Source organism: Ambystoma mexicanum, chromosome 11 (genome assembly GCF_040938575.1).
Source record: "Ambystoma mexicanum isolate Mex_15411 chromosome 11, UKY_AmexF1_1, whole genome shotgun sequence".
In the NCBI taxonomy this organism is placed as follows: domain Eukaryota; kingdom Metazoa; phylum Chordata; class Amphibia; order Caudata; family Ambystomatidae; genus Ambystoma; species Ambystoma mexicanum.
Genome location: NC_090934.1, coordinates 729,272,199 through 729,299,533, shown reverse-complemented (window position 1 = coordinate 729,299,533; position 27,335 = coordinate 729,272,199). Strand labels below are relative to the sequence as shown.

General features: G+C 45.5%; 1 protein-coding gene across 4 annotated transcripts in view; it reads right to left on the bottom strand.

The window, feature by feature from the left end:
- The window catches only part of BTBD10 (BTB domain containing 10), a 475,094-nt gene that overhangs the window by 305,113 nt on the left and 142,646 nt on the right, over positions 1-27,335 (bottom strand). For all 4 annotated transcript variants that reach the window (XM_069623613.1, XM_069623611.1, XM_069623612.1 and 1 more), the window contains exon 3: positions 9,826-10,114. In XM_069623613.1, the coding sequence (XP_069479714.1) occupies positions 9,826-10,114 (289 nt within the window). The remainder of the gene's footprint in view (positions 1-9,825; positions 10,115-27,335) is intronic.

Below are 27,335 nucleotides of genomic sequence, written 5' to 3'. Positions count from 1 at the left end.
TGGTAAAGGTATGTGCAGACAACAATGTGGCAGCTGCACATATGTCTTTTATTGGAACTCCCCTCTGGAGAGCTTTGATACCCCTGGTAGCATGAGCCCTTAGGTGTTCAGGGGGATCTTTCCCTGCCAATTTATAGCATTCTAGGATAGTTACAATTATCCATCTTGAGATGGTTTGTTTAGTGATGTCTAGGCCTAGTTTATGCCCTGCATACCCCAAACACAACTGGTCTGCTTGCCTAAGTCTGGCAAGTCTGTTGATGTAGAAACTCAAAGCACGCTTTGGATCAAGTCTGCAGTTTTTCCTCCTCTTTCCCAGGATGGGGGGGGAGGGGAGGATAAAATGAAGGTAATGTTATTTTCTTGCGTAATATGAAATTCTGACAACCTTTGGGACGAAAATAGGCTTCACCTTATCCTTGTGGAATATAGTATGTGGAGGTTTGCAACATAAAGCTTGTAGTTCGCTCACTCTCCTGGCAGAAGTTATAGCCACTAGGAAAACTGTTTTGAGAGTGAGAAATCTTAATGGGCAGGAATGGAGGGGTTCAAAAGGAGTGCCCATTAGACATTTTAGGACTAGATTTAAGTGACACAGGGGAACTTGAAAAGGAGTTGGTGGGTAGACAATAGTCAACCCTTTCAGAAATTGAATGACTAAAGGCATCTTTAAATATGAGGGTTCCTCAGCCGTGCATTTGAAAATTGATAGTGCGGCGAGAGGTATAATAGGAAAGATACCATTGGTGTGTTGCATGAAAAAGGGTCAATATTCTTATCTCTACACCAGCTGCAGAATTTGTTCCAACGGCAGCGGTATAGTGATTTGGTTGCTGGTCTTCTAGCCGAAAGCAACACCTCCATTACATCATCCGGGAGGTCCCAATCTTTGTATCTCAACCTTTCAGAAACCATGCGTGAAGGTTAAGAGTTCCGATATCCGGATGGAGAACCTGACCCTCCTCTTGTGAGAGAAGATCCTCTCTTTCTGGAAGACGAATCGGAGGACAGATCTAAAAGATCTGGGTACCATGTCCTCCTAGCCCAGTTCGGGGCAATCATGTTTTTCCGGAATCTTCTCAACCTCCTTATTATCTGAGGAATGACAGGACTGGAGGAAATGCATAAAGAAGTGGAAACTTGCAGTCCCCCACAAATGCATCTCCTAGAGATCCTCTCTGGGGAAATTCCCTGGAGCAGTACTGTTCACATTTCTTGTTGAGACTCACTGCAAGCAGATACACCCGAGGGGTTCCCGAAAGGGTGAAGATCTCTTGAAGGACTTCCTAAGCTATCTCCCACTCGTGGGAGACTGTGGTCTGCCTGCTCAGAGCGTCCGCCACCATGTTCTTCTCTCCGGCTAGGTGGACTGCCGATAGAGAGCTGAATTGCCTATCTGCACAGTGGTAGTGACCCTGCGCCTCCTCTTTTGTTGAGGTATTGCATGGCCACTGTGTTGTCCGTCATTATCATAATTCTTTTTCCCTGTACTGATGGTAGGAAAGCTTACAGTGCTAGCTCGATTGCTCTCAGCTCCAATAGGTTGATGTGTAGTTTGGACTCCGATTGAAACCAACGACCACTGATGGTCAAATCGTTCACATTGGCTACACACCCTGTAAGTGAGGCGTCCCGTCACTACAGTTATCTCCGGCCATGGTTGCCAAAACAGTTCTCCTTTGAAGATGTTCTCCCAACAGGCCCACCACTGAAGGTCCAGCGCGACTGTTCGGGATTTGTAGGAGATCGGACATCTTTCCCGAGATGTGTGACCATCTCCAGAGCAATAACTGGGTCCCGACTTGACTATTGTAACGCACTGCTGGCAGGTACCTCTGCGAGAAACATCAGGAAACTCCAGACGGTACAAAACAATGCCCTCAGAGGAGCCACTGGCATCTCAAGAAGAGTCCACATCTCGGTCACTAGAAAATCTGTCCACTGGCTCCCCCATCAAGGAGCGTATCATTTTTAAGACTCTGGCACTTACCCACAAATGTCTCCATGACGCAGCACCCCTCTACCTTGCTAATAGATTCACCCCACCACACACAGACAGACCCACAAGAACAGCCTACACTAACAGGTTGGCCATACCCAAAAGCATCAGGGCACGGGCAAGAGGTTCAAGTTTCCCAGTCATCGCGGCCACCAACTAGAACCTTCTACCCCTCCACCCCCCTCACTCAGGAGCATAGAGTCTCACACAGCGTTCAGGAAAGCAATCAAAACACTGTTTGTGTAGGCTCCTAACACCTGCTATCTTATATGTATAATATATGTGTAACTGTATTCCTTATGACCTTTGTGTAACAGAGCAATGCCTACTGTTCACACAACTAAGACAGCCCTTGTATGTATCATATGAATATGACTGTATTCTCCAAGGCACTTGCTCCATGTAACCTTTGCAATGCCTCTTGTTCACACAACTAAGACATCTTCTTGAAACAGGTCTCGATCGCTGTGGCACTTTACAAATACAGAAAATGTAATAAGTTGGGTCCCTAGGGCCCACTGGAGAGACCTCATTCTCAGGCGGCCTCTGGCACTAGAAAAATGCAGGATGCCATGAGGGAGAGCAACCTCAACAAGTCAAAGGCTGGCAGATACTGGGCCTTTTGAAATCTCTGCAACATCTGTAGAATATCTTGAGCCCTCACCTCTGGTGGCAAGGCTTTTCCCAGGGATGTGTTCAGGACTGCTCCAATAAATTGGAGTTTCTGTGATGATATCGTGTGGGACTTCTTGAAGCTGAAGGAGAAGCCCAGCTTGTGAAGGAAGTGGCAAACATAGTCCAGATGATCGAGCTTGTTCCGGGGAAACTGCTCTGATCAACCAGCCATCCAGTTAGGGGTAGATATGAATCCCTCGACTCCTGAGACTTGCTGCCACAACCGCCATTAACTTGGTGAAAACCCTCAGGGCGGAGGTTAGCCCAAATGGCAGAATTTACTCTTGAGAAATGAATGTGTTCATGTGCCATGCTAGTTGACACCAATGTTTGCTCCGCTGTGGATGTCAGATCTAGAATGAGTGGTTGCTGAAAGTGGACAAGGCCTGCATGCTGGCGGAGGTCTTAAGAAGTTATGTCTTAAATAGACCTATGGTTAAGTCACTGATCAGCACACACCTCTGCCCCAACAAGATGGCAACAGGTAGACTAGCCTAGGAGATTTTTTAATTTTATTTATTTCTATAGCGCCGCAGCCCACAGGCATCGGGGCGCATTCAATTAGACAAAGACAACAAGAAAATGACGGGACAACATGGCATATGTACATCCTGAATAATGACTTTAAATGGTCTTGGCTTTTTCCAGTCGTTTATTTAAACCAGCAGTGTTTTCAACTTTTTCCCCAAAAAGATAGGTAGTTGGACTCTAGCCTAAGATGGTTTGGGTAGCCAATTCCATTTAGAAGCCGCTTAGTGGGTTATGCCCGTCCAAGTCCGATGGCTTTTTTTGAGTGAATAACTTTCACTTGCCCTTGAGCCTTGGACCTTAAGACGCGGCTTGGTTCGTACGAGGCGACTTGCTTTTTTAGATATGCAGGGGCAGAGCCAAATAAGCAATGATGGACAATGGTAATGCAGTCTTCCAGGGCTAACCAGTGAAATGACTCGGTCCTCCGTGATGTGTTCCCTTCTCGATTTTCCAGTAATTATCCGCACTGCATTATTCTGGATGACTTGGCATTGTTTGATACATTTTATGTTAGCCTCCTCCCCATCATCATCAGCAAGCTCCCATAGTCCAGTCTAGGTAAGATTGTGGCTCTGGCGAGAATGGTACTGTTTTGTTTACTCAATAGAGGCCTAATCCGTCTGAGTAGTCTCTGGTGAGCATCGACTCCCAAAGATGCTTGTAGATAGACGCCTAGTGTCTTAACCTTATCAAAGACCCCGACATTTGAGTTTTTGATCTTAAAAATCGAGTAGGGTGGGGCAAGTTTAGCCCTGGCCTGAGGTGATCCAAAGATCATGAGCTCGGTCTTGCTTCCATTGAGGCACATACAGTATGTCTTCATCCAGGCCTCAATGGAGTTGTAAATGCAAGCAAGCTTATTGTTATCTGTGGTGTGACAGCTGCTTAGTTCAATAACTAATTGAGTGTCATCGATAAAATTTGTGAAAAAGACTCCTAAATTGGTTAATAGGGTACATAGACAACGCAAGTAGAGATTGAACAGGGGGGGATAAGCTGGCCCCCAGCGGTACACCACAGGAGCGCGGAAAAGTGGTCACCCCAGTGGACCTTGGAGCTCCTATCTTCTAGGAAAGAAGATTCCCAAACAATAGCTTCCTGGGAGCAGTTACCCGATTTGTCTAGGGCCTCCCTGCGTTTCCGATGGTCGAGCAAATCAAATGCTGCCGAGAGGTCCAAAAATATCCGCATGCTTGCCTTTCCCTCGTCCAAGATACTGAGCCTTTTGGTCTGTCGGTTGAGCAGAGCAGTCTCCGTACCGTGTGCTCCTCTAAAGCCCAATTGTTAGTAATGTAGGAGATTATTCTTGTCAACATATTCTTGGAGTTGGCTGGTGGCAACTTTATCTAGTATTTTTAGTAGAAAGTTACAGTTCGTAATCAGGCAGAGGTTTGCGGGGTCACGTTGGTCTAAGCCTGGTTTTTTTAATGAAGGGTGTAACAGTAACTGTTTTAATTACAGTAGGGACCTTGTGGTCTCTTAACGAGGCATTTACCATTCTGTGAAGAAAAAGGTCAAATGTCTCTGCGTTGTCCAGGATTAGATTAGGGGCTAATATGTTGTCTGATAGTGGAGAGTACGGTGTTCAAAATTGGAATTTCATCCTCTATGGATGGTTAGGCTCAGAGGTGTTCAAGGTTTGGTAAGACTGGCTATCCACCCGACAGGCTTTTATAGTTTCACAGCCTTTTGAGCTTTTGTTATAGAAGGCTGTTTGGACTTTCCCACTGTCTTCCTGTGACGGTTGAAAAGGGTGAGACAAGGTCACTGGTTTTTCAACCGATTTCAAAATCTGAAACAATTTGCCAGTTAACCTAGAGGCTGCGGTGGCCTGTTCATTATAATAGTTTTTCTTTGCTGCCATCAGTGTTTCCCTATATAAGATATCCAGTTTTTTCCATTTCTCTTTGTCGTCATCTGTGGGACCTTTTTGCCACTTTCTTTCCAATTTCCTTTAAGTTTACAGGTTTCAGCATTAAACCAATTTTGGTTGAGTTTGTCTGGTTTACATTTGATGGGGGCGTGTTGATCTAGAAGCTTTTGAAATTGGTTATTGAATGTAGTCACAATTTTGGTCACAGGAGTCCTCATCTGTCGTGATGTTCATGATATTATCTATGCCTTGTGTCAGGATGAGGGGCGTGATTTTTTTTTTTTTTTTTTTTTTTTTTTTTAAGTTCCTTCCTCAAACTTTGTTAGGTATATTGTTCGATTTTCTAACATTTTCTTTGGGTGTCAGTACCAGTTTGATTTTATGATGGTCGGAACATATGCATGGGTTTGTTCCAAGCATAGCGATTTCCAGATTGTTGGAGACTATCCAATCAAGTGGATTCCCTTTATTTAAGGTGGGTTCACTGTTTATCACGAGGAAGTGAGTAGATTTTAGTTCCTTCTTGAGGGATAAGGCTTCCTTGTCTTTGGTGTTCCCTCTCCATCTATTGAGGTCACTGTCATGATGCCTACCCCCGGAGCACCGCACCAGGCCAGGCCAGGCCGAGCACGCCCGGGAGCAGGCATCATGCCCCCGGGTAAAAGCCCAGCAGCCCCTTATAGGGGCTCTTTGGACTCTGTCCTGGCGCCGTTGGCGCCAGGCTCATGTTGGACATCAGTCCTGGCGCCATAGGCGCAGGCTCATAAAGGAAGGCGTTTTGTGCACTTACCTGATGCAGACCATGCTGCAAGATTCAGGCCTCCCTGAGACCTGAAAGGGACTATTTTTTCATTGGGACTATTTTGCCACTCGGGCGTGGCCAGGGAAGGATACTTACCTGGAACTACTTTGGGGGCCATTTAAGCCACGCCCAGACAGTAGCTCACGCTTCGCGTTGTTCTGCATCCAAGCAGCTGAACGATCACCGTGTCTGCTCCTGCATCGGGTCTCCAGCCACGCCCGCCTCGATCCTGGGACACCTGTAAGGAAAGAAGAGAAGAGAAAGGTGAAAACCAAGAATTTTATTAAACTTCTTACCTGCATCCGGAACCTTCACGCCAGCGTTCCTGTTCCTGAGAAAAGACTTTCATTTAAAAGCACTGCGTTGCTCGCTGCAGCGCCGCGCTTCACTCACCTGTCCTCGGGAGTTCTTCTGGCTCCACCGCGACTGTCTGCACCGGTCGCCACATCTCTGCACCTAGGGGAGAGAAGAAGAGAAAAGGTGAGCAGAAGGAACATATGAGGAAAGCCTAATTTTCCGCCATAACACTTACCGGTCTTCTGTTGGTGGACCATTCCTCATTTCGGGTCGGCGCCGCTTCTTTGGCAGGTACTGCACCCCAGCCCCTATGGGGAAAGGACAAAAGACATTACTGGAGGAATATAAAGGCATTAAGAGGGATCGCCTCCATCGCTAACTCACCTGAGTTTACCATCGGCAATTCAACCCCTCAACGCATCGCCTTCATTCTGCACCTGAAATAAAGGACAGATCACAGGTTAGGAAGGCAACAGAAAAGGAGGCTCAACACTTGAACTTTTGTAATCTTCATACTTACTACGCTCGGAAAAGTCAAGTGGATTTTGCCAGCGCCATTCTGAAAACCAGTGAAGTAACTGGACTAACACACGCCCCTGCACCAGAAGCAGGATGGAGAGTTCATCCTTTCAAACCATAAGGTGAGCTTCAACCGGGGATTTCGGAGGAAGTTGGAGAAGAACGAATGGGGGAAGGGGGGAGCAAGCACACTATTCTGCAGACTGTTAATCCCCTTTCTCATCTGCAGAAGGATATTCCTACGGGCCAGACAAGCAAGATTTGAGGGTCCTGTTCAGTCGGTGTTCCGAGTTCTGCGCATCACGCTCAAAGAGGCCACAGCAACCCAGACTAGACCAGCGCCTCCGTGGGAGTCAGGTGAGCATTAGAGTCACCCAGGAACACCGCACCTGTATTGGGCCCTTTTAGGATATTCAGTAGTTGAATTAAGTCGTCATTGAATTATGAAGTCAGTGAAGGTGGTCTGTAGATTACAATGAAGTTGATGCAGCTATTTTTAGTTGGTGTCATTTTAAGCAAACGTGTTTCACATCCATTGCAAGGGATGGGTGAGGGGAATAAGTTAAGATCTTGTTTGGCTATTATGTCCAATCCCCCGTCTTTTCCTGTTTACCTATTTTTAAAGTGAATATTGTATTCTTGGGGAACCGCAATGTCAATGGTAGGACCAATGGGTTCCTGCAACCATGTTTCAGTTAGGCATAATATATCAAATTCGTCCTGTATGATGTAATCATGAATGTTTTGAGCGGGATTATTCATGGAGCTAGTGTTCAAGAGGCCTATTTTGACCTCGAAGGACTTTGCGAATTGTACAGAAGGGAGTTCTTCTGATGGTACATTTCTCTGCTTGTCTAGTTTCAAGTCTGGTGGGAGAATAGTGGTCGTTTCAATTTCTAATTGAATGCCACTTTTATGGTGTTGAAAAGTCAAATTTCGGTCTGCCCCGTGAATTGAGAGAGAAAGTAGTGGTTCTGGTGCTGTGTCAGGAATGGCTAAACCGGGAGAAACAAGGATCTCCTTCCTGGTGTCTAGTAAATGCTGCACCGTGGTCAGGTGGTGCAGTTGTTTCGGCCGAGACACTAGTTGCAGTATTTCTGAGTAGCCCATACCTTATTTGAATTACCCTGAGGTTGGATGGCAAGAGGAACCGAGTGTCTCGCCGATGGACGGCGTGGACCAGCGCAGACCGGCTTGACGCTGAAGCGCCCAACGTTTCTTGAAAAGCAACGCCGGTGTTGCTAGGAAATATAGTTTCCCCCCAAGTCTGATGGACTAATTCCGATGTGTGCAAGCTTGTCAGGACCAAAGCTTGCCGGCAGACTGCAGAGATGCTGCAGACAAATCAATATTGGGCAACACTTGAAATGGCCGCCTCAGCAAAAGCCTTAATACCAAATGGGTGCACCACGTGGAGTACCAGAAAGTGGAGCAGAAACCGTAGGGGCACAGCGCCCCTCAGTCAAAAAGAAAAAGTGACAAGCCAATAAGGATATATACCTACAAAAGGAGAGAGACACCAAAAAAGCAAGCTGGATGAGGACACTTGCATTTGCAGTGATGTTACCTAGCTACACCCATGCCACATGGGCTGTATTTAGCCACTCAGATGATCCTCCAGGCAACCCATGCCAGCAGTGTGGTCAGCCTCTCAGCAACTAGCAGAAGCAACCAAATACTGGTGTTTACCCATTTTGTATCAGAAGGAGGTGGGTGGGGGTTCTTTGGTCAATTTTATGGAACAATCTAATGTGCATTTGTGTATTTGTATTGCAGATGCTCTGACAGACTTGAAGAATCAGAGTGTGAGAAAGATAAAGACAGTCCGGCAGTTTATTCTATTCCCTCAGGGGTGTCAGGTCAGTAGTTGTTGCAGGCCGAATGCTCCAGAAGATGTTAGTGGGGTGCAGCAACCTCTGCAGGGTGCAGCAACCTCTGCAGGATGCAGAGTCTATTCCCCAGAAGACGTAGTATATACAGCATTGAGGTGACCAAGACAAGGACATTCTGCATCTAACTCCATGCGTGGTGTGTTGTCTCAGAGTACAAGAAGGTCACTGGGCCACATTTTTCTCATGACGGCAAACAGCTCTTCATTTCCTTGTGTCAACGTTTTGGGATTGTTTCTGCACTCACCCTAGCTAGATGGGTGTGTTCGGACATTGGCAACTCTTGCATCAACACTTATTAGGGGCGCACACTCCACTTGGGGCACCAATGCTTCCAAAGTCATAGGTGCTTGTCTCAAGAGTTCATGAAGACAGCGGACCAGTCTGGAGAGTCTGTTTAAAGAATGTTATTTTAAACCTTTTGATGAAGGGGCTACATTAGTGGTAGCTAAGTTTTGAACAAGCACTTGCCACTGCGACCGGATAAATCTGCGGTAGATTCACAGCATTTTAGATTACAGGGAGTACCAATTCTATTAAGGATGCGGAGGCGAGAACTAGCCCACTCAAAGCATGTTTAAATAATGTCGTTGTTGCCAGTAATTGCTCATGGTCATTTGTCATTTTATAAGCTTGACCCCAGGCCCTACCTCTTAGGGTGACAGTGTTCTAGTTTTATTTCAGGTGCTAAAGCAAAGCCACTGCTTGTCAGATTCCCGTTCATTGATCTTTCAGATGGGACTAACGTTTGTCTTGGTTTGGCCGGTTGTGGTCTGATGGTGCTTGTCAAACTATTCTACCAGAAAAGGGAGCACCAAGAAAAAAGGAAGCAAAATGGACAAAGTACTCAGAGCCAGCACCTCTGGGAATGAACAGGGATCACGTAACTTGATATACATGTGTCAACGCCAGAGAAACAAATACCTAATCTACCCAGGAAGTGTAAGGCATAATACTGGCCTCTGTGTCCTTAATGGAATTTGAACACCCCTGTACTCCCCAAGTATGAGGGACCTATATTTCAAATAATTTTAAAGAACAATGTATGAAATACACGTATGTAATGAAACCGAAAAGAAACAGATTTGTATGAAAGTACATTAAACGTCAAAGCACAGGAAAGTAAATGTTCATGTGAAGGGACTGTGTTGCCCTATTTATGATGCAACAATTAATTTAAAAAAGAAACCGTCGGACTGATGTTCCCACCCCACAATCAAGAAATAAACATTTGACAAACCTGCCCAACATTGTGTTTGGCTGTGCAGTAAAAATAGATGGGTCTACAACGAATCTGGTGTTGTCCACTATCAGTGTCACTCGCTCCGAGGAGGTTCTTATATTCCGAGCTCCATCTTTTGCATTTTCATACACAAACACCATCTCACTTGCAGCCTTGCACAACCCATCTGTACTGGACAGGATATGGTTTCTGCTACTCGGCCCAAAACCACTACTGCAGCTATTTGGGGATGTTTTTTGAGGACGTGGGCTGCTTGGGCGAGATGAATTGTGCTCCTTCTCTCGATCTACAAAAAGGAGAAACAAGAGTTGGTTCACAATGAGCTTAATTTAGTAATTATATCATGGCGTTTTCATCAAAAAATGTCTATCTGTTCAGTTTTTGTTCAACTAGTTCAATATGTAACGTATTAAAGCTTGACTGGAAAAGTGCAAATCTGAAGAAAATTATATAAAAACTATTAAACTAAATATTAAAAAATCAAGTTTAATTGTCATCCACAAGCACCATGTACAGTTGTGATGGATTTTCTGGAAAATGGCAGATTCCGCCAATTATACCACATTACAATATGAAAAATGTAAACATTGTATAGTATTTTGGAAAATCATATCTGAACAGTATTGCAGTCAATACATTTGTAGACTGATTCACAGAAGTGTTTTATGATGGCAAAACCCCATTGGAAAACGCTCTGTGAATAAGGGTGTTGGCATCCCTTCTATGCGTCCAATAATACTGCAACATTACTATTCCATGCTAGTAAGGTGCTTTTTTTCTCAAGAACGTTAATCGTCAACTTATACTAAGAGTTGGGGACCTATATGGCAAGAGAGAGTTTTATAAAGTCTTACCTCAAGTGGACTTTATGACCCCCACCCAGCTCGAAAAGGTTTGTGTCTTTTCTCTCGGTCTGACCAAAGACCATGCGTTCTTAGTGGTTAGGGAGAATTCTCAAAAATGTGCCAATTCCCTTCACCTTAGAGACCCCCAGCAACTTTGCTGGATTTTGAGGACTATTTTTGTTTTACCTGGAGAGAGTGCAACCCTTTTTTTCCCACTCACTCATGTATTTTGATGTGGGTTTTACTCTTGTGTTCTTTAATTATGGATTTTTAGACAACTCCATAGGCATTATATTTTCATGTATGTCACACAGCACCCTCCGTGCAGTGGCACAGGGAAACCTTTTCAGGCCTTCCCAAGGTTTAAATACCCTGGGATAAACTACTGTTTCCCACAGTAAGTAAAGTGAAATTGACTACTATTCTTTTTAAATTCCTATACCCAGCCCACCCTATCTTACAATAGAGTGCTGGAGTGGTTCCCTAGTATCCCCCTCTGACTAGATACTCATGTAGCAGTCAAATGCTACCCTTTTCTATCGAAATGGCTGGTGGCAGTGGTTTTACAATGAACTAACATGATTTTTCCCGACCGCGAACACCGGTAGCGTTAAATCGCAGGAGCTATGTTTTCAAGATGGCGTCTGAGCCCCCTTTGTTTAAACAGGCCCAGTCTTCTGTTTATGCCTTTTCTTTATGGAAAGGTCCTGCTAGAGTTTTGCTCTGCGCGCCAAGCCAGGTTTGGTCCCTTCGTTTCATCGCCTTTGGCGGGATTCAGGACTGAAGACCACCTCTGGTGCCAGAGTGTCTGGGGTGGGCAGGAAGTGAGGGGGTGGCCGAAACTCCCTGTGCCTAGTCTCGTAGGAGACCCAAATGCACTCTGGCGTGATTGGCTGGCTGACTGTCCAGCAAGGACTGCCACCCTCCTGGGTGAGTGGCAGCTAGGCTGGAATGAATGGGAGGAAAGTGGATAAAAGGCGAGTCTCTTGGCTTGGAAGGCAGAGTCGACCACTGTAACGAAAGAACCGAAGACGAGCTTGAAGAGGACGGCTGCTGCAACTCCTGGACCGTTGGTTTGCCCGGTGAAGCCGTGCTGCAGGTCCGAATCGCTAAGTTCATCTAGACAGAGAAGCACTGCAAGTACAACTTCTCCCTTTGAGTTGGTGGGACCAATCAACTCGACCCGTAAGCCACCTGGATACCATTCTCAGAGCTGGTTGTATTTTCCTCAGAGTGCTGCAGGAAACCAAAATAACCAGGTGGAGGGACACCAGTTTGTGTGCTTTACTACAGCTACCGGAATTGAAGATTTGCCCAGTGACAGCTTTTTCGACCAGTCCCTGTGCAGTGCAGGAGTCTCCCCGACGTCCTCACTCTTGTCCCCACAACTGAGGCTCAGGAACAGCGAGATCTGCAGGAACAGAAGTCTTCAGCTGCATCTTTTTCTTCATTTGAAAGGTACTGTGAAACGAGAGAGTACTTACCTCTCGCGCTGAAAGTGGTTGAAACTTTATCAACTAGCAGGCCTAATCAGCTTGTGACCCAACGTATAATTCTTCTGCTTACAAACTACTTCTAAGAACTTCTACAGAGACTTAACTGTTTACTTGCCAGCACCATTTTACCTATCCAAGACTTTAGCCCATTGACTTTGGTCTATCCTATTGAATTGAATCTTCTGGTGAACTTAAAGTATATGCACTGTCTAAGAAATTGTAATTCTTTTATGTCCTGAACATATTCTTTTGGCTCCACCTTCAAAGTATTCTGAATGCCATTTTGCACCTCCTTCAAAGTAGTTTAAATGCCTCAGAAACTTAACGAGTATAGTATTGACGTATGATATTTAACTGCCTCCTTCTAGTGAATGTTTTATAACTGACTGTTGAATAAATTAATAAGTGTTTAACCAAGAAACCTTGAGTGTAAGAGTTTATTTGAATACTTGCGACTGTAGACCTCTGTGTAACAGCCTTACAGCTCACATTCCCTCTTGAGATAAGGCAGGCTGCTCAGCTATGCTACCAAAAACTGTGTAGTAGACTTCTACCAAAGGTTGGGTTTGCTTACACCTATAGTCATAGTTGTGCGTAGTGGTCCCAAAGGGTACTGCATACAAACTCTGCCTAACACTAGTTGAGCACACAACCGTATTATAAGGAATTTGTCATCACCATGATTTGCGGTTAGAGAGGAGACCCAATCAATAGGTTTTCTGACTTGTTCCAACAAATAGTCTCCTGAATATGATCCAGGACGGAAATCGCTATGCTCAGCGGATCTGATGGCGACTTCCAGCTGTTGGTGAGATGTCACTGTAGTAGTATGGTCCTCATTCATAGTCTTGCTAAAGGGACTTGATGGGTGCAAGACGCCATCAGGCCTAGATATCTTTGAAACCACCAAGCCGATAGAGTTTGTCGAGTCTTGAAGCTAGAAATTACTGGTTTTGCCAGTACCTTGTTTAGAGGAAGGAATATGTTGCTTTAAGTGGTGTCGATCACCGCTCCAAGAAATTGTATCCTCTGATGGGGCCAGGTTTAATTTTGGCACATTTATCGAGAATCCCAACTAGAATATTTTAGTTTATTATTTGTAGAGCGCACCTAACCCTGAGGTAACTGGGCGCTGTAGCTTGTGACAAGGTTACAAAAGTCATACATAAACATACAAGATTACAGAAGGCATACATACAGATACATAAGCAGTACGCACTTGTCGACGAACGGTTACAGGGAGGTCGACTAGCTGAAGTGATGCATAAAAAGGTGTAGAGAAGTCAACAATGGTTACAGTTTGGTCGAACGAGCAGGAGATACAATAAATATACAAAGTGGTAAGAGCTGAGGTGCAAAGGTTGCAACGTGGGCATGTGGCGAGTTCCTTGTAGTCTTAATGTTTTTTGTCAAAGAGCCAATTTTTTACTTTAGCTCCGAAGGCCCAGAAGGAAGGTTCAGCACTGATAATGAGGGGAGAGAGAAAGAATTCCAGCTTTTGGCGGCCAGGACTGAGAAGCTAGCTCCCCCAACACTTTTTAATTTCAACCTTGGGATTTTAAAGGCATTGCAAATATAATCCGGGCGGAGTTAGACAGACATTTATGAGTAACGACTAGTGTGCGGAGAGAGATCCTGGCGCGCAACAGGAGCCAGTGAGCGTCCAGTCTAATGAATGATATATGGTGCGACCGGGGTATGTTTAATGCTGATCTCTGTGCATTATTTTGTAGTACCTGCACTCTGTTAAGGTCCGTTCTGATGAACCTAGGAATAGAGTATTGCAGTAATCCAACTTTGAAAGGACTAATGCTCTAGCTAATGTGATGCAGCTATTGGTGGACAGGTATGATTTGCAGGCGTTATCAGTTTATTGGTGTAGGCTGTTGTGGAAGCAGTGGCGTTCACTTTTTTCTTAAGTGAGAGCGTGGAGTCCAGATAAACGCCCAGCGTTTTGACCTCCTTTGCAACTTTGATAGTGTTCCCGTCAATGTTGATGGAGGTGTACTGTGCGTCAAGTTTGTTAAATCGAGTTTGGGCACCAATGCTCAAGAACTCTGTCTTATCATTGAGACATAAGCTATGAGCCGCCATCCACGCCTGGATTTCGAGATAAATGTCATTGATCAATTTAGAGTAATTTTCGTAGCAGCCAGTCAGTGTAATGAGAATCTGGGTGCCATCTGCGTAGTTCGTGTGGGAGACACCCATATTGTCAAGACGATCAAAGAGGAGCTTTGTGAAAATATTATAAAGGGTCGGCGATACGCACGAGCCCTGTGGTACACCGCAATAGATGGGAACTGGATCAGTGCGAAGACCCTCGTTGTTCAGTTGGAAATGATTGGATCCATTTAGAGGATTTTGTGGAAAAGGCAGCGGCTGTGGTCAGATGTTCTGTAGGGATCCGATGATAGACCAAATCAAAACGCAGTCGAGAGGTCCAGTAGTAGTAGGATGGCCATGTTAACGTTATCCTTGGCTTCATCCATTTTAATTTTTAAATCCAAAAGGGCCGTTTCAGTACAGTGTCTCGGTCTGAAGCCAGATTGGCATAGACCTAATAGATTATCTTCCAAATGTTTTTGAATTTCTAGATAGGCAACTCTATCGAGACATTTTAAGAGGAAGGGGACAGTTGTGATCAGCCTATAATTGGTCGGTATGTTAGGTTCCAAGTTTGGTTTTTTTGGAGGATGGGCATGACCCAGGTCTCCTTCAGGTTATTAGGGACCGAGCTGGTGTTGAACGAGGAGTTGATTACAGCGGCAATGAAGGGTGCCAGGTCTTTGGCGCCTTCCTTAATTACTGTAGCAGGACAGATGTCTCCCTGGCACTTTTATGGCAATATATTTTAGGATAATAAATAATAACACAGTTACGCTCAAGGTAAGTAAAATCTAAACACTTTTTACAGGAGCCATCAGCAACTTAAAGGAAGGTATAAACGTCAGACTACTTTTGTGTCAGTCTAAAACAGACCAGGAAAAGCAAAATCCAGTGTTACACTTTATGAATGACTCAGTTATTCTAGGTACGTAAAACCTAATGCAGACTTATTCTTGACAGGCTAACAGCAAGTAACAGGAATCAAGACCCAGTTGTGGACACTCATACATTTATCCTAACAGGAATAGCAGTGTTTGAAATTGAGATTCGATGAGCAGGAGCTAAAACCATTAAGATGGTTCTCTCCCCTCCCCCAAACTTGGGAAGGACTTGTGCTTTTGGAGGGGTGTCGGTCCCTGGTCACCTGAACTGAAAAAACTTTCACTACAGCTACCAGAATCCTTTGAGCTTAATCAGTAACACCTGTTCAAGAAACACAGCCTCCCTGATTGAGATAAGAAAGCGCTTGGAGGAGAACAACTACAGACCACAGAACTGCAGCTGATGGGATCTAACCCTGTTAATACTTGTTCATCTTTGGGATTTTCAGCAGATGGTATTTAACCCTAGTTAATACTTTTCCATTTTTGGATTTAACCCAGATATACATTTTTTGCAACCGGTTTAATTGACCAGGAAACGGAGTGCGCGCCTCGCCCTCCTTCATTTTTTCACTGGAGCTGTAACCTGGGTGTCGGGCATCACCATGTAGGCAGGAGCTACCAGAGATGCTCCTTTAACTTTTTGTCCATTTTGTATGAACCATTATGTTTAAATGTGTATTAGATATGTTCCAATTCTTCTTTATTAACATTCTCAAGGTTAATATAATTTTCATGTTTGGAAGGCACCAGTTTGCCATAGGAGCCAAAAGTAGCTCCTGGTAGCTGTTGTTTTAAAGTTAGCCAGGCTCTACTATGCTAGAAGCAGGAGTTAAATAGCTCCCAGCTCCCCTCCATTTAGTACCCTGGAATAGTAAAGTGAAACCAACAGCATTAACTTTGGGAAGAGGCACAACCAAATCACAGGCGAGTACTCTGTTAGAATGGCGAAACAGTTTAAGGAAAGAAAGAGGTTACATATACTTTTCAGAATGGCAAAACATTTCTATGCTAAGTAATAACTTTTCTAACTATTCCCTCTCAGAGTTCCAGTTACCAACCAACTTCTTTTGCAAATGGTGTTCGTACAGTCTTATGTTATTGTAAGTGGTCTATGTGGATTGCGCCCTGATGCCTGCAGGTTATGGCGCATTACAAATAAATACAAGCAAATAAAATAAAAAAGTAAGTAACTTTACTCATTCTCTTTTCTAGGCAAAAGACCCAATGCCTAGAAGTATTTCCCTTATTCTTGTAGCACGAGTGTTCTCAGTGGCAGAAGGGGGGGGTCACTAGGGCCTAGTGTCCAACCGGCAGGCCAGGATAGGTTGAGTAGCAAAAGTCAGAGCTCCTAAGGAAGACTGTTAGAACAAGAAAGTACTTTAGTAGAGTTAGTTGAGGGTCCAGGGGCTTCAGAGAAAACACCCAGGGACCTGGGTGCACTGGGCAGGAGGACTCCCAATCACAGAAACCACCACAAAACTACACAGAAATCACAAGAGACTTGGGGTAAATAAATACCAAAGCCAGCAAAGTAACTCAGCACAGAAGATGATTCTGCAGCAGGAGGATTTCAGGCTCATTGAATTCCTTCATTAAGAAGGCAAGACACTGGAAGGACTTTAGCAGCAAGGATCACAGGGAAGGCTCTAGACAAGGGTTTCCTCACGCCTGGATGCGGCTCTGGTGCCATTTTCAGGAGCACAGAAGACAGAATATCACAAGTCGGATTCTCGTTGTTTGCAAGGTCCAGCACTCTGGTGAGGGGACCTTTCAGACTGGAATAGTGCCTGTGGAGATTCAGCAGGATGCCCACGAAGTTTCAGCAAGATTCGGAAGACCATGCACCACACAATGGCTTGAGGTCCCAGGGTATTGGGGTGTTGCAACCCCGCAAAGTCACAGCACGACGTGGGATGGCTCAAAATGCAGGTCTTGGGTCTAGTGCGACTCACCAGGCTCTGGGTCATCGTTTCAGAGTCCCCATGTCGATTGGAAGGAAGGGGTACAGCAGGCTCTGGTTACACAGCAGGCTCTCCGGTAGCTGGAAATCTTTTCAGCCGCAAATTCTTCATTTTCCTCTTGGTTTTGGTTCCAGTGGTCGACTACCGCTTCAGCTTCCAGGATTGGACTTTTATGCAGGAACCCAGCCAATCAATCAAACAGCCTTGTAACATTCAACTTGTGGGGTTGGCAATCCTTTCAGGACTCCTCCCTCGCTTCCTGCCTTCACCGACACTCTGGAGCCTGCACAGGGAGTCCACAGGACTCGAGCCGTAGATAAAAATCGCACAAAGGAATTTCCCGCCCTGGATCTCAGGGGAAGGAACAAACAAGGACAAGGAACACTAAAATGGCAACAAGACAGGCCATTTTGGTAAAATGAGCACCCATGGGTGCCTTTACCGGGGCTGTGCATCTCCCCAGCACTCCACATAAGGTGGGGGGTGCAGTCTCAAAAATTAAAAAAAGGGATCCAAAGATACTTTCTACCCTTGGGAACTGTAGCTCTCACAAGGTTAGCCAGAGAAAGTTAAAAGGGGGGCCCCCATACAGCAACCCAGCAACAATAGGCCCTTATTGCCAAAAAGTTTTCAAAGAGGATAACTTTTAAAAGACACGCTGGAGAGTCTCAAAAATGACACCCATAAAAAGAGTAAAAGATTCTGTGTGAGTAGAAAAAGATTACCACTCACTCGGGTATAAGGAAAAATAATCCACCAATAAAGTAAAAGGTTTGGGGGTTGGCCCAGGTCAGGAGGATGTATCATTACTATGAAAATCTTACCCACCAGTCCTACTGGCAGTAAGACTTTAGTAAGCTATTCCAGTGGTTTGCAGATCCCCCAACTCTTAGTATCAGTCTGTACTAGCTCAGGACCTCGGTAGTGTGGCAGAGCACTCAGGCTTATCTTAAGAGGAAGATGTGAGCTGTAGGTAAGTACTCTGAAACTTAGTTCGGCAGGCAAAGCAAAGAAGCACACATTTATATAAAAGATATATATTTATATTTACACCAGAATCCCTTTAAATACTTCAGAAGTTTACGGAAGAACACTTAAGAATTTCTTGTTAATGCACTTCAAAGGACACTCACTTTTGTGTTTGTTCGCGTTTGCGTAATTGCGCACTCATGCAGTTTTCAACAGGTCATACGGTAATGCATTTACTCTGCAAACACATTTAGAAAAGTCACTTAAAGGGAGGAGAATAAGTGGTTAGTGCAACATGAGCTTAGTTCAAGGTTCTAGAGACTGTTTCTTCACCTGGCAAGTCTTTAAAGTCCAAAAACCCTAGCTAAAGGCAGTTCGGAGAGGGCATAAAGTCTTACCAAATGGCGAATGAAGAGTTCCTGTGGATTTCTTCCAGTGTCTAAAGTTATTGAAGCAGCAAGTTAGCAACTAACAAAGAAGACCTAAAAACGGACTAGTGAAGGGCACACAAACAGCAGCTTGTATCAGAGGTAAGAGGGGGTTGCCCTGGACACCTCTTCATGCACTCCAACACTTAGAGCGACTTCTTGGAATCAGGTTAAGTGTTAGGGAAAATTTTCATTTCTGTGCTAAAATCCTCCCACCTTAGACCGCCAGCTCTTTTGCTGGACATAGGGTGGTTTAATTTTAACTCCCGAGTGAGTGGACCTTTTTCTCATTCATGTTTTTCCCCGATTTGGATTTTATGTTTTCACTGTTTTTGGAGTCTGACAAACTCCATAGGCATTTGCTTTTTGTATAGTGACACAGCACCTTCAGTGCAGTGTCACTGAGAAATCCTTTAGATTTCTCATACGGTTTAAATATCTTTTCTTTGGTGAACTACTGTCCCCAAGAATAGCAAGGTGAAATTGATTTTACTTACCTTTTCTCTTTGAAGGTCCAGCACACACATCTTATGTGGAGTGCGGGGGGTTTACTTAGTAGCCCCATATCCTAATTTCTCATGTAACATTTTGTGTTACGCTCACTACTTTAAATGGCTGGTGGCAGTGGTTTAATTTGTACTACCAGTGTGCTTATTTACCACAGGCTGAACCCTCAGCTGCAGTACAGCTCCCATTGGTGACCATTTTGTTAAAAAGGCCCCGGGATTCTTTATTCGCCATTTTCTGTTTGCAAGGTCTTTCTTGGCTTTTACTCTGTACTTTGAGACAGGTTTGAGCCCTTTGTGTGTGTTTTACCTTTGGCGGGCTTCAACCCTGAAGCCTGCCCCTGGCGCCAGTGTGTCTGGAAGGACAGGATGTGAGGGAGTGTCCCGAAACTCCCCTGTCCTTTGTCCCTAGGTGTGCCTGAACAAAATCAGTCCTGATTGGCCGGCTGGCTGTCCTGAAAGGACGGCCACCCTGCTGTGCGATTGACAGCCTAGGCTGTGCATATATGGGAAAACTTGCATAAAAAGGTGAGGGTTTTGGGACTAGATGTAGAGTTGACCAGTAGAAAAAACATCAGAAGCAGAAAGCGTGAAGAGAAGCCTGCTGCAATTCCTGGACCTCAAAAGTACAGGTGAAGCCCTGCTGCTGTGCTGACCTTTTTTGTATCGCCTTAGAAGCTCCGGACGGAACAACTTCTCTTGGGTTAGTGGTACCAACTAACCCCCAGACAAACTCCACTTTGGCACAATCCCCGACTTGCTGTGCCCCTCTGCTGCTGCAGAAGCCCTATGCTAGGGGTCGAGTGTCCATAACCGAGTACAAGGTCTGCCGCAGAACAAATAAGAGCAAAAAGCTCCAGGAGCCTCCCAAGGACACTCCAGAAGAGTCCAGGACCGAGGGAGCAAGGAAAGTCCAACCAGAGATATTCTATCTGCATCAGTGTGGTTTGCGAGGTGCTGAAACCACAAAGTGCTGCTGAATCGAATGGAGCCCATAGCTGCCAAAGTCCTTCCAGAGTACTGCTGCAGGAGCCCTCCATATGTCCTCCCTCTTGTCCCCACGACTGATGCTCAGGAACCAGGGTCTGCATGGCTGTAGCAAGACAACACCCAGCTGGACCACTTTTCTTCTTACCAGAGGTATTTTTTGGGCTTGGGGTACTTACCTTCTTGCCTCAAGTTGTGCTTTCTCACTTGAAACTTGCACTTGCTTAATTTTGAGTCGATTTCAACTCCCTTTTGCACAGGCTTTACAGCTTGTGTTCTTACGATGATTTTGTCTGACTTTGTGAAAGGCTTTTATCTAAGAAGTGCATATACACTGTCCAATTGGCTTTGGCTGTCCTGGCTCCCTAAAGGCATCTTTCTGAATCCATTGACTTTGGCCTCGCTTGTCCTTCAATAGGTTGTAATTTGTTGAACACTTACTGCTGGGAAAAGCTTACCTAGGTTTCATTGGAGGATTCCAACTGTCCTCGCTTGATAAGAAGGTATGTTCTAACCCTTCTATTTTTCCTTAACCCTTCCGTTCTGAAACTCAAGTCTGAAAAGTATATTGGTGTTATATATAAATGCAGTACTATCCTTGTTATTGAAGTCACTTCAGGGTGTAGGAGAAATGTATTAGCATTTCCAAAGAGTATTCACTAACTTTATTGATTTTGAAAAGTGATTCCAAAGTTTGAATGTTACAAACAATTGCCTTTTTAAAGAATGCTTAATTAAAACGTGGTGTAAAAGAAAAAAAAATGTACAACTGAAACCTGTTACTTGGTTACTTGTATTGACTGATTTCATCTGTACGGCTCTACAGCTCACATTTACCCATCTTGAGATAAGCCTGGCTGCTCAGTCGCACTACCAACTTGTGTAGTACAGACCTATTCCAAAAGGTGGGTTACCTAATACCAAGCAGATAGGTGTTGTGTAGTCTTCCTGTGACTGCACCAATTCTTACCCAACAGTAAGCAATGCCTTTTCCCCCCACAGTACCTTTGGTCTAAATAAAAGTGTTTGTGTTGGCTCGTCCGAAATGTGGCAGCTCTGGACCAGACCTTTGGATTACATGGTCTGGTGACAAAAGGCAGGACAATGGACTGTCTTTCAGCAGCAGTCTCGAGGGAGAACTTGTAGCACCAATTTCACCAACTTCTTGGGTCACACTGCAGTTTTGGCGCCTTTTCAGCAGCACCAACAAAGGACACAGATTGCCTGGTCAATCTTCTTCGCTTCCTGCAGTCCTAAACTCTGGTGTGGGGTCTAGGCGATTTGGATTGGATCGGATCTCTGGAGTGGCCTTACGGGCTCAACACCACAGATTTGGACGGATTAAGCCTTTCCACGACGATGCACTCAAAATGGGCAGCAGGTCTCCGGGTATTGGAGTTCCGCAGCTCTGGAAGCTCCTAGGACCGAGGGAGATGGCTTATTTCAAATTTGTCTTGGGACTGGTTGTTCCCACCAGCCAAAAGGAAGGAGTCCTCTTCGGAGCTCCTCTGTTGCATAGAAAACGAGGTCAGGACAGCAGTGGTTGCTTCACGATCTTGCAAAGGGTCTGCAAGAGTCTCTGGTCGTCTTATTCTTCAGTTACTTCCGCTAACAGTGGTCGACTTGATTTACACTCCAGAAGCCTCACCTTTTACATAGTTCCAGCACACACTCCTCCTGCAATCTCTCAGCAGTTTACAGAAAGGAGTGTTTGGCTATCCAATCAGGACAGCCAGACCCACTGTGGGAGTTGGTCCTATTCAGGCAGACAAAGGAGAGGGGGGGGTGGAAGACTCCTCCCCCACTTCCTGCCTGCCCAGACACACTGGAGCCTAGGCGGGGATAGGGGACACACACACACACACACACACACTTAGAAGGGCAAACAAAGACCCCACCATGCTAGCATTGGCGAAAAAAGAAGGGAGGCCCGGAGTTGTTACTTGGGTGCCCCTATTGTGCACTACCAAGGCTATGGACAAAGCCTGCAATATAAAATATACACAACAGTTGGTAGAACATGTCCACTGCCACCAGCCATAACTAGGTTATTGTCTATGCGGCTAAAAAGTCAAATGAGCAGAGAGAAGGGGGATACAAAGTATCCCTTTGGCACTCCACTGAAGGTGGTGTGTGCCAATCTCTCAGACTATAGAGTTTTGGGAGAGATACTAAGTATTTCTCTAGCCTTAAAAACGGTGGTTTACTTATATAGGAAAGGAGGACCCTAGAGGTCCCCAGCAACACTGCCCATAAGGAGCTGTGTGCTGCAGTAGTAAGATGCCTTTAAGAGCTATGGAGCAGACAGACTCCATAGTACAATTAGATTTACAAAGAATAGAATTCCAAAAGACAGAGCCCATAAGAATGAATGAGTGTAAAAAGGCTCCAATCATTCAGGATTCAAAGAAAAAGGTCCAGAAGTCCAGCAGAAAGTGCCGAGGGTCTCACCAGGAGAGGGGATGAAGCACAATAATGATAAATCGCCCCAACAATAGGTAAGTGAAAATAAGCGTCTTGGAGGTCTAGTGATGCCATCCAGTTGTGTTGTAGAATCAAGATATGAGCAACCGTTCTCATTCGAAACTTCTCCAACGGAAGGAATTGGTACAGATGGGATATATTTAAGACTGCCCTTATCCCACTATTCTTTATTGGAATTATACAATTTCGGGAGTAGAATCACTGTCTTTTCTTCTTCTGGAACTAATTCTATTGCTCCCAAGGAGAGAGGTTTTTTAATTTCTCCTAGGCTCTGGAGAGGATTTCTGCAGCTTTGGCGGTAAAAACGGTGCAGGAAGGGGCAGAGAATAGCCTAGACGGATGATGTTAAAGATCCAATCTTCTTGAGTGATACTTTCCCACTGATGTAGGAATTTTGAAATACCTCCCGCTACAGGGAATGGGTGTTCCTTTAGGTGCATAAGAATTGATGGCACGCACATCCCCAGTTGGAAGTCAAATAAACGTCTTGGGATCCTCCAATGTAGTCGTTGAAGATGTACCACTATTCTGTACCTCCTTTTTTCCAGTGAATAGTATGGCCTGGCTGTGGAGGAAGCTGCATGACTATTATATGCTGTGCGCAGTTTAAAAGACTTTGATACAGTTGTTTTATAGAGATTTAACGGCAGCCTTGCATTTTTTTTTTAACACCTCATCAGTTGGCGGATGAAGCAATGTTTTACTGTCAAAGGGTAAATCTGACACCTTTTCTGGCCAATAAATAAGCATTTTTTTGCACATGCAGAACTCACTAGCCATGGCTCTTGCTGTGGTATCTGTCAAGTCCTTTACTACTTGCAGGCATTGCAGAGCAGCCTACTGAAATCCAGAAGGAAAACTCATCAGCAGCCTCCTGTGGGAGAAGCTCTGCAAACCTATCCAAGTGTTCCTAAATAAGAGTTAAAGCCTGCTAGTACGGTGGCTTCATCAATCTGTCTCAGTTGCAAAGATGCATTGACAAAATGATCTTCTTCTCTGAATTTCCACCATGCTTTAGCATGTTTGTCCAAAGCCGAGGAGGGTGACGGCCCTTTGCCTTTAGACACCAAGGCAGATGAAACCACACGGAGGACTGTGCTGGTAGATTATCCACCAGTAAAAATGGCTCTTCTTTGGGAATGTTATACTTGGACTCCAGATCTTTTGAAATGGCAGACTCTGAATGAAGTTTGGCCCAAAGACTCTGCGCCTGTTCCAGAACCAATCTTTACATTAGCAGAATAGATCTTGCTTGCTGTGTAGGCAATTTTCAAAATACACCAGACGCCTCTGGTTTATCCATCGGGAACATCTCTAGAGCTTGCATGGCCTTTTATTAGGAATACCTTTGAACGAGAAATAGAAGCATATTCCCCTTCAGAGTCTGTGCCAATAGGCACCTTTTTTCATTAGGAAGATCAGGTCTCCCTTCATCAGCATTGACTGGAATTGGTGGTAGTGGGTCCTCTGAAGGCCCGGTCTTTTATCCATTAGGCCAAAACCTCCAGAAAAGGCTCAGACAACATAACTTTTGTCTTCTGTTCTCACAGAACTTCGAAGAATTTATGGTCAGACAACTTCATAGGCTTTTAATTGCTCGGAGGGTTATAAATATTCAACACCACTGGTCTAGGGACCTATATATTTGTTGACACTACTTTAGGTGTGGTTTGTGTAGTTTCCGATGACCTTTCCTGACTGTAAGGTGAAAACTGAAGTAAAATTTCTGTCTGACCAGAGTACTGCGAAATACCTTTCCAGACCAAATTCCCACGAGTCGGTAACAAAATTCACAGATTCAGTTGGTTCAATCGGTCCTGAAGCATTTCTTTTGCCCCTTTCCTTTAACACTTTCTATTTTTCAAGTGTTTTTTGGGAGAAGTCTGTACTGAATTCAGTGCCAATCTAGAACGAGCTTTGTCCCTTTTGTAATTAAACTGTTTTCCTCAGTACCGATTGTTTTCCTAATTTTTGCTGCTGTAGCCAATTTGGGTATCAATGCATCGACCATGGTTTCAGTCTGCACCGAATAAAACCTGGAGGATCATAACCCTCCAAAACGAATCTTGCCTGTACGCATTACATACGAGGCAGAAGAGCTCTTCTTCGGTACCGTAATGATCTGGTCAGGTTTGAATGGATCTTCGGTACCAAGTAACCGTATTCGATTCTTTACTCACATTGGGGTGCTTGCATTTTCCCACCAAGAGGTACTAATGGTCTCCCACCCTCGTAGATTTAATCGCCCTGGGTTTTACCCCTAAAGGGCATTGTGAAGAGCCTGGGATTGGGGGGGCAGGGGGGATTGCAGTCTTCACCTCGGTACTGAAGGTGGGTGCCGAAAAATGTATCCCAACTGCAGGTACTTTCTCCCTCTTACCAAGGACGGCTTCCTAGCTGGTCCTAAGTCTTTAGTCATCTTTGCCACCAAGTCCCAGCTGTGACTTGGACAGAGGGAAGCTTCGCAAAACCAAGGGTGAATTTAAGAGCAGAATACGCAAGAACTCAGATGATACATCCCCAAACACCAGTATGATGCGGATCGGCTGCAGAGAACTGCTTCATGCATCAGATGCACTGCTTGAATCCCATAGTACATGGCATATGTCACAGTGAGGTACCACGATGTAATGAACACAAAGAAAACACCAATCAAATCAGATATGGGAGTGAACAGCTAAATGCAACACCCCCACCAAACAAAAAGTAGGATGTCATGGAGTGCAGCGAGTTCAACCTGGCCAGCAGCGGAAAAAACTGGAACTGGGTGTGGAGGTTTGTGACATGGGGGTGGAAGGTGATTTGAAAGTCCGTTATCTTTTGGGGTCCGCTTTTGCAGGCTGCTTCAGCCCAGTGGGAAGGAGGGAGAGCAGGACAGACAAATATTTGAAATCAAAAACCGCTTCTTTTGCAATCCATAATTTTTTGCACTGATTTAATTCATGGGCATTAAGAGATTTTTTTTAGCATAAGGCGTCTCTTCAGAGCATACCGTAATAGAGCTCCTTGCTGTGTTCGTTTTACTCAATTGTTTTTTTATAACATGCTTAATACCAGAGTTCAGTTTCTAAGCACGGATCCGGGAATCGAACCTCTGTTGCTTTACGTGGTTTTTGCTTCCAAGACCAGCATGCTGTCATCCTCTGTTCACCGACTGTCACCATTCACTGGGTCCCTGCTTTATGCCTAAAACTGATATAAAGGTCTGATCGAGGATCATCCTGAATCAGCAACAGAGGGAACGCGTATAGGAACAGGCCTTCCCAAGGGAAGGAGAATGTGTCCCCCATGCTCCTCGGCTGGTGGTACCTGCTGGCGAATTTCTGGCATTTGGAGTTCGTCGCTGTCGCAAATAGATCGATCAGGGGTCTGCCCCACTTGAGGAAGATGCAGTCCACCTGATCCTGTTGAAGTTCCCACTTGTGGCAGTAGCGAGGCTCCCTGCTGAGTGAGTCAGCGATGGGGTTCTTGACTCCCACCAGCTGAAAAGGGATGAGGAAGATCTCTTGGGCGACGGCCCAGTGCCACAAGTCCTGCGCCTCTCTGGAGAGTGCTGGGGATCGGGTGAAGCCTGCTTCCTGATGTAGAACATTGTGGTGGTGTTGTCCGTGAAGATCTGCACCACTTTGCCCTTGAGGGATGAAGAAACTACTTGAGGGCCCAGAACACTGCCTGCAGCTACAGGATATTGATGTGGAGATCCCTCTCCTCCAGCAGCCACAGGCCTCTTCCCGACACCTGGATCCATTGGGCATCCAGGAACTCCTAAAGGGGTTGCATCCGCAACCTGCAGAGCCGGATTAGGTAGATGCACAAAGACATCACGAGGAGCAGCGACTTGATGGTCCGCACTGCAGCAGTCTTCAATGCCAACAGCCGTTGCACCTCACCCAGGAGGGACGCTACCCTCTCTTCTGAGGGAGACGCCAGGCAGGAAGGAGACCACGTTGATCCTGGCCCTCAGGAACAGCGCCTTCTGCGATGGGATCAAACAGGACTTTGGATAGTTGACTGAGAACCCCAGATCTGTCAGCAGCCAGACGGTCGCCTGTGTGTGGTCTACGGCCATTTCCCTTGACTGTGCCCGGATGAGCTAGTCATCGAGGTACGGGTACACATGTACTTCCTTGGCGGCATAGATGGGCCGCCACTGGTGCCAGGCTCTTCATAAAAACCCCGGGCACTGACTTCAGTCAGAAGGGGAGGGCCTTGAATTGGTAGTGCCTTCCCTGTACCACGAAGTGCAGGAACTTCCACGTCCCCATTCACAAGAAGCATAGGAAGTATGCGGCCTCCAGATCCAGCAACGTCACAAAGTTTTCTTCCTCCAGTAGGCCGAGAACGTGCTGCAACGTGACCATCCTGAATTTTTGGGAGGCATTTGTTGAGACGCTGCTAGTCTAGGATGGGCCTCCAGCCCCCGGTCTTCTTCCTTACTAAGAAGTATCTGGAGTAGACTCTGGAGCCACAGAGTCACTTTGGAATCAGATCTATCGCCCCTTTTCTTATCATGGCCCGTACTTCCTGCAGGAGCTGAGGGATGTGCTGCTCCTGCTGGGCTACTGGAGGCATCCGCTGACACTTTTGCTGGAACTCTAGAGTGTGTCCTTGGGCGCGAGTGTGCAGCACTCATCGGTCAGTGGAGATCATCTTCCAGTCGCTGACGAAGTCAGTCATCTGGCCTCCTACTGGGGTGCATGGGTGGAGGCCCAACGTCTTGGCAGGTTCAGTCTAGCTTTGGGGCCTGCGTGCCACCTTGGGGGATGACGACATTGGCCACCTCCACCGAAAGCTTTGGAACGGCTTCTGTAGGCCTCGTGGACCCAGAGGGTGGACAG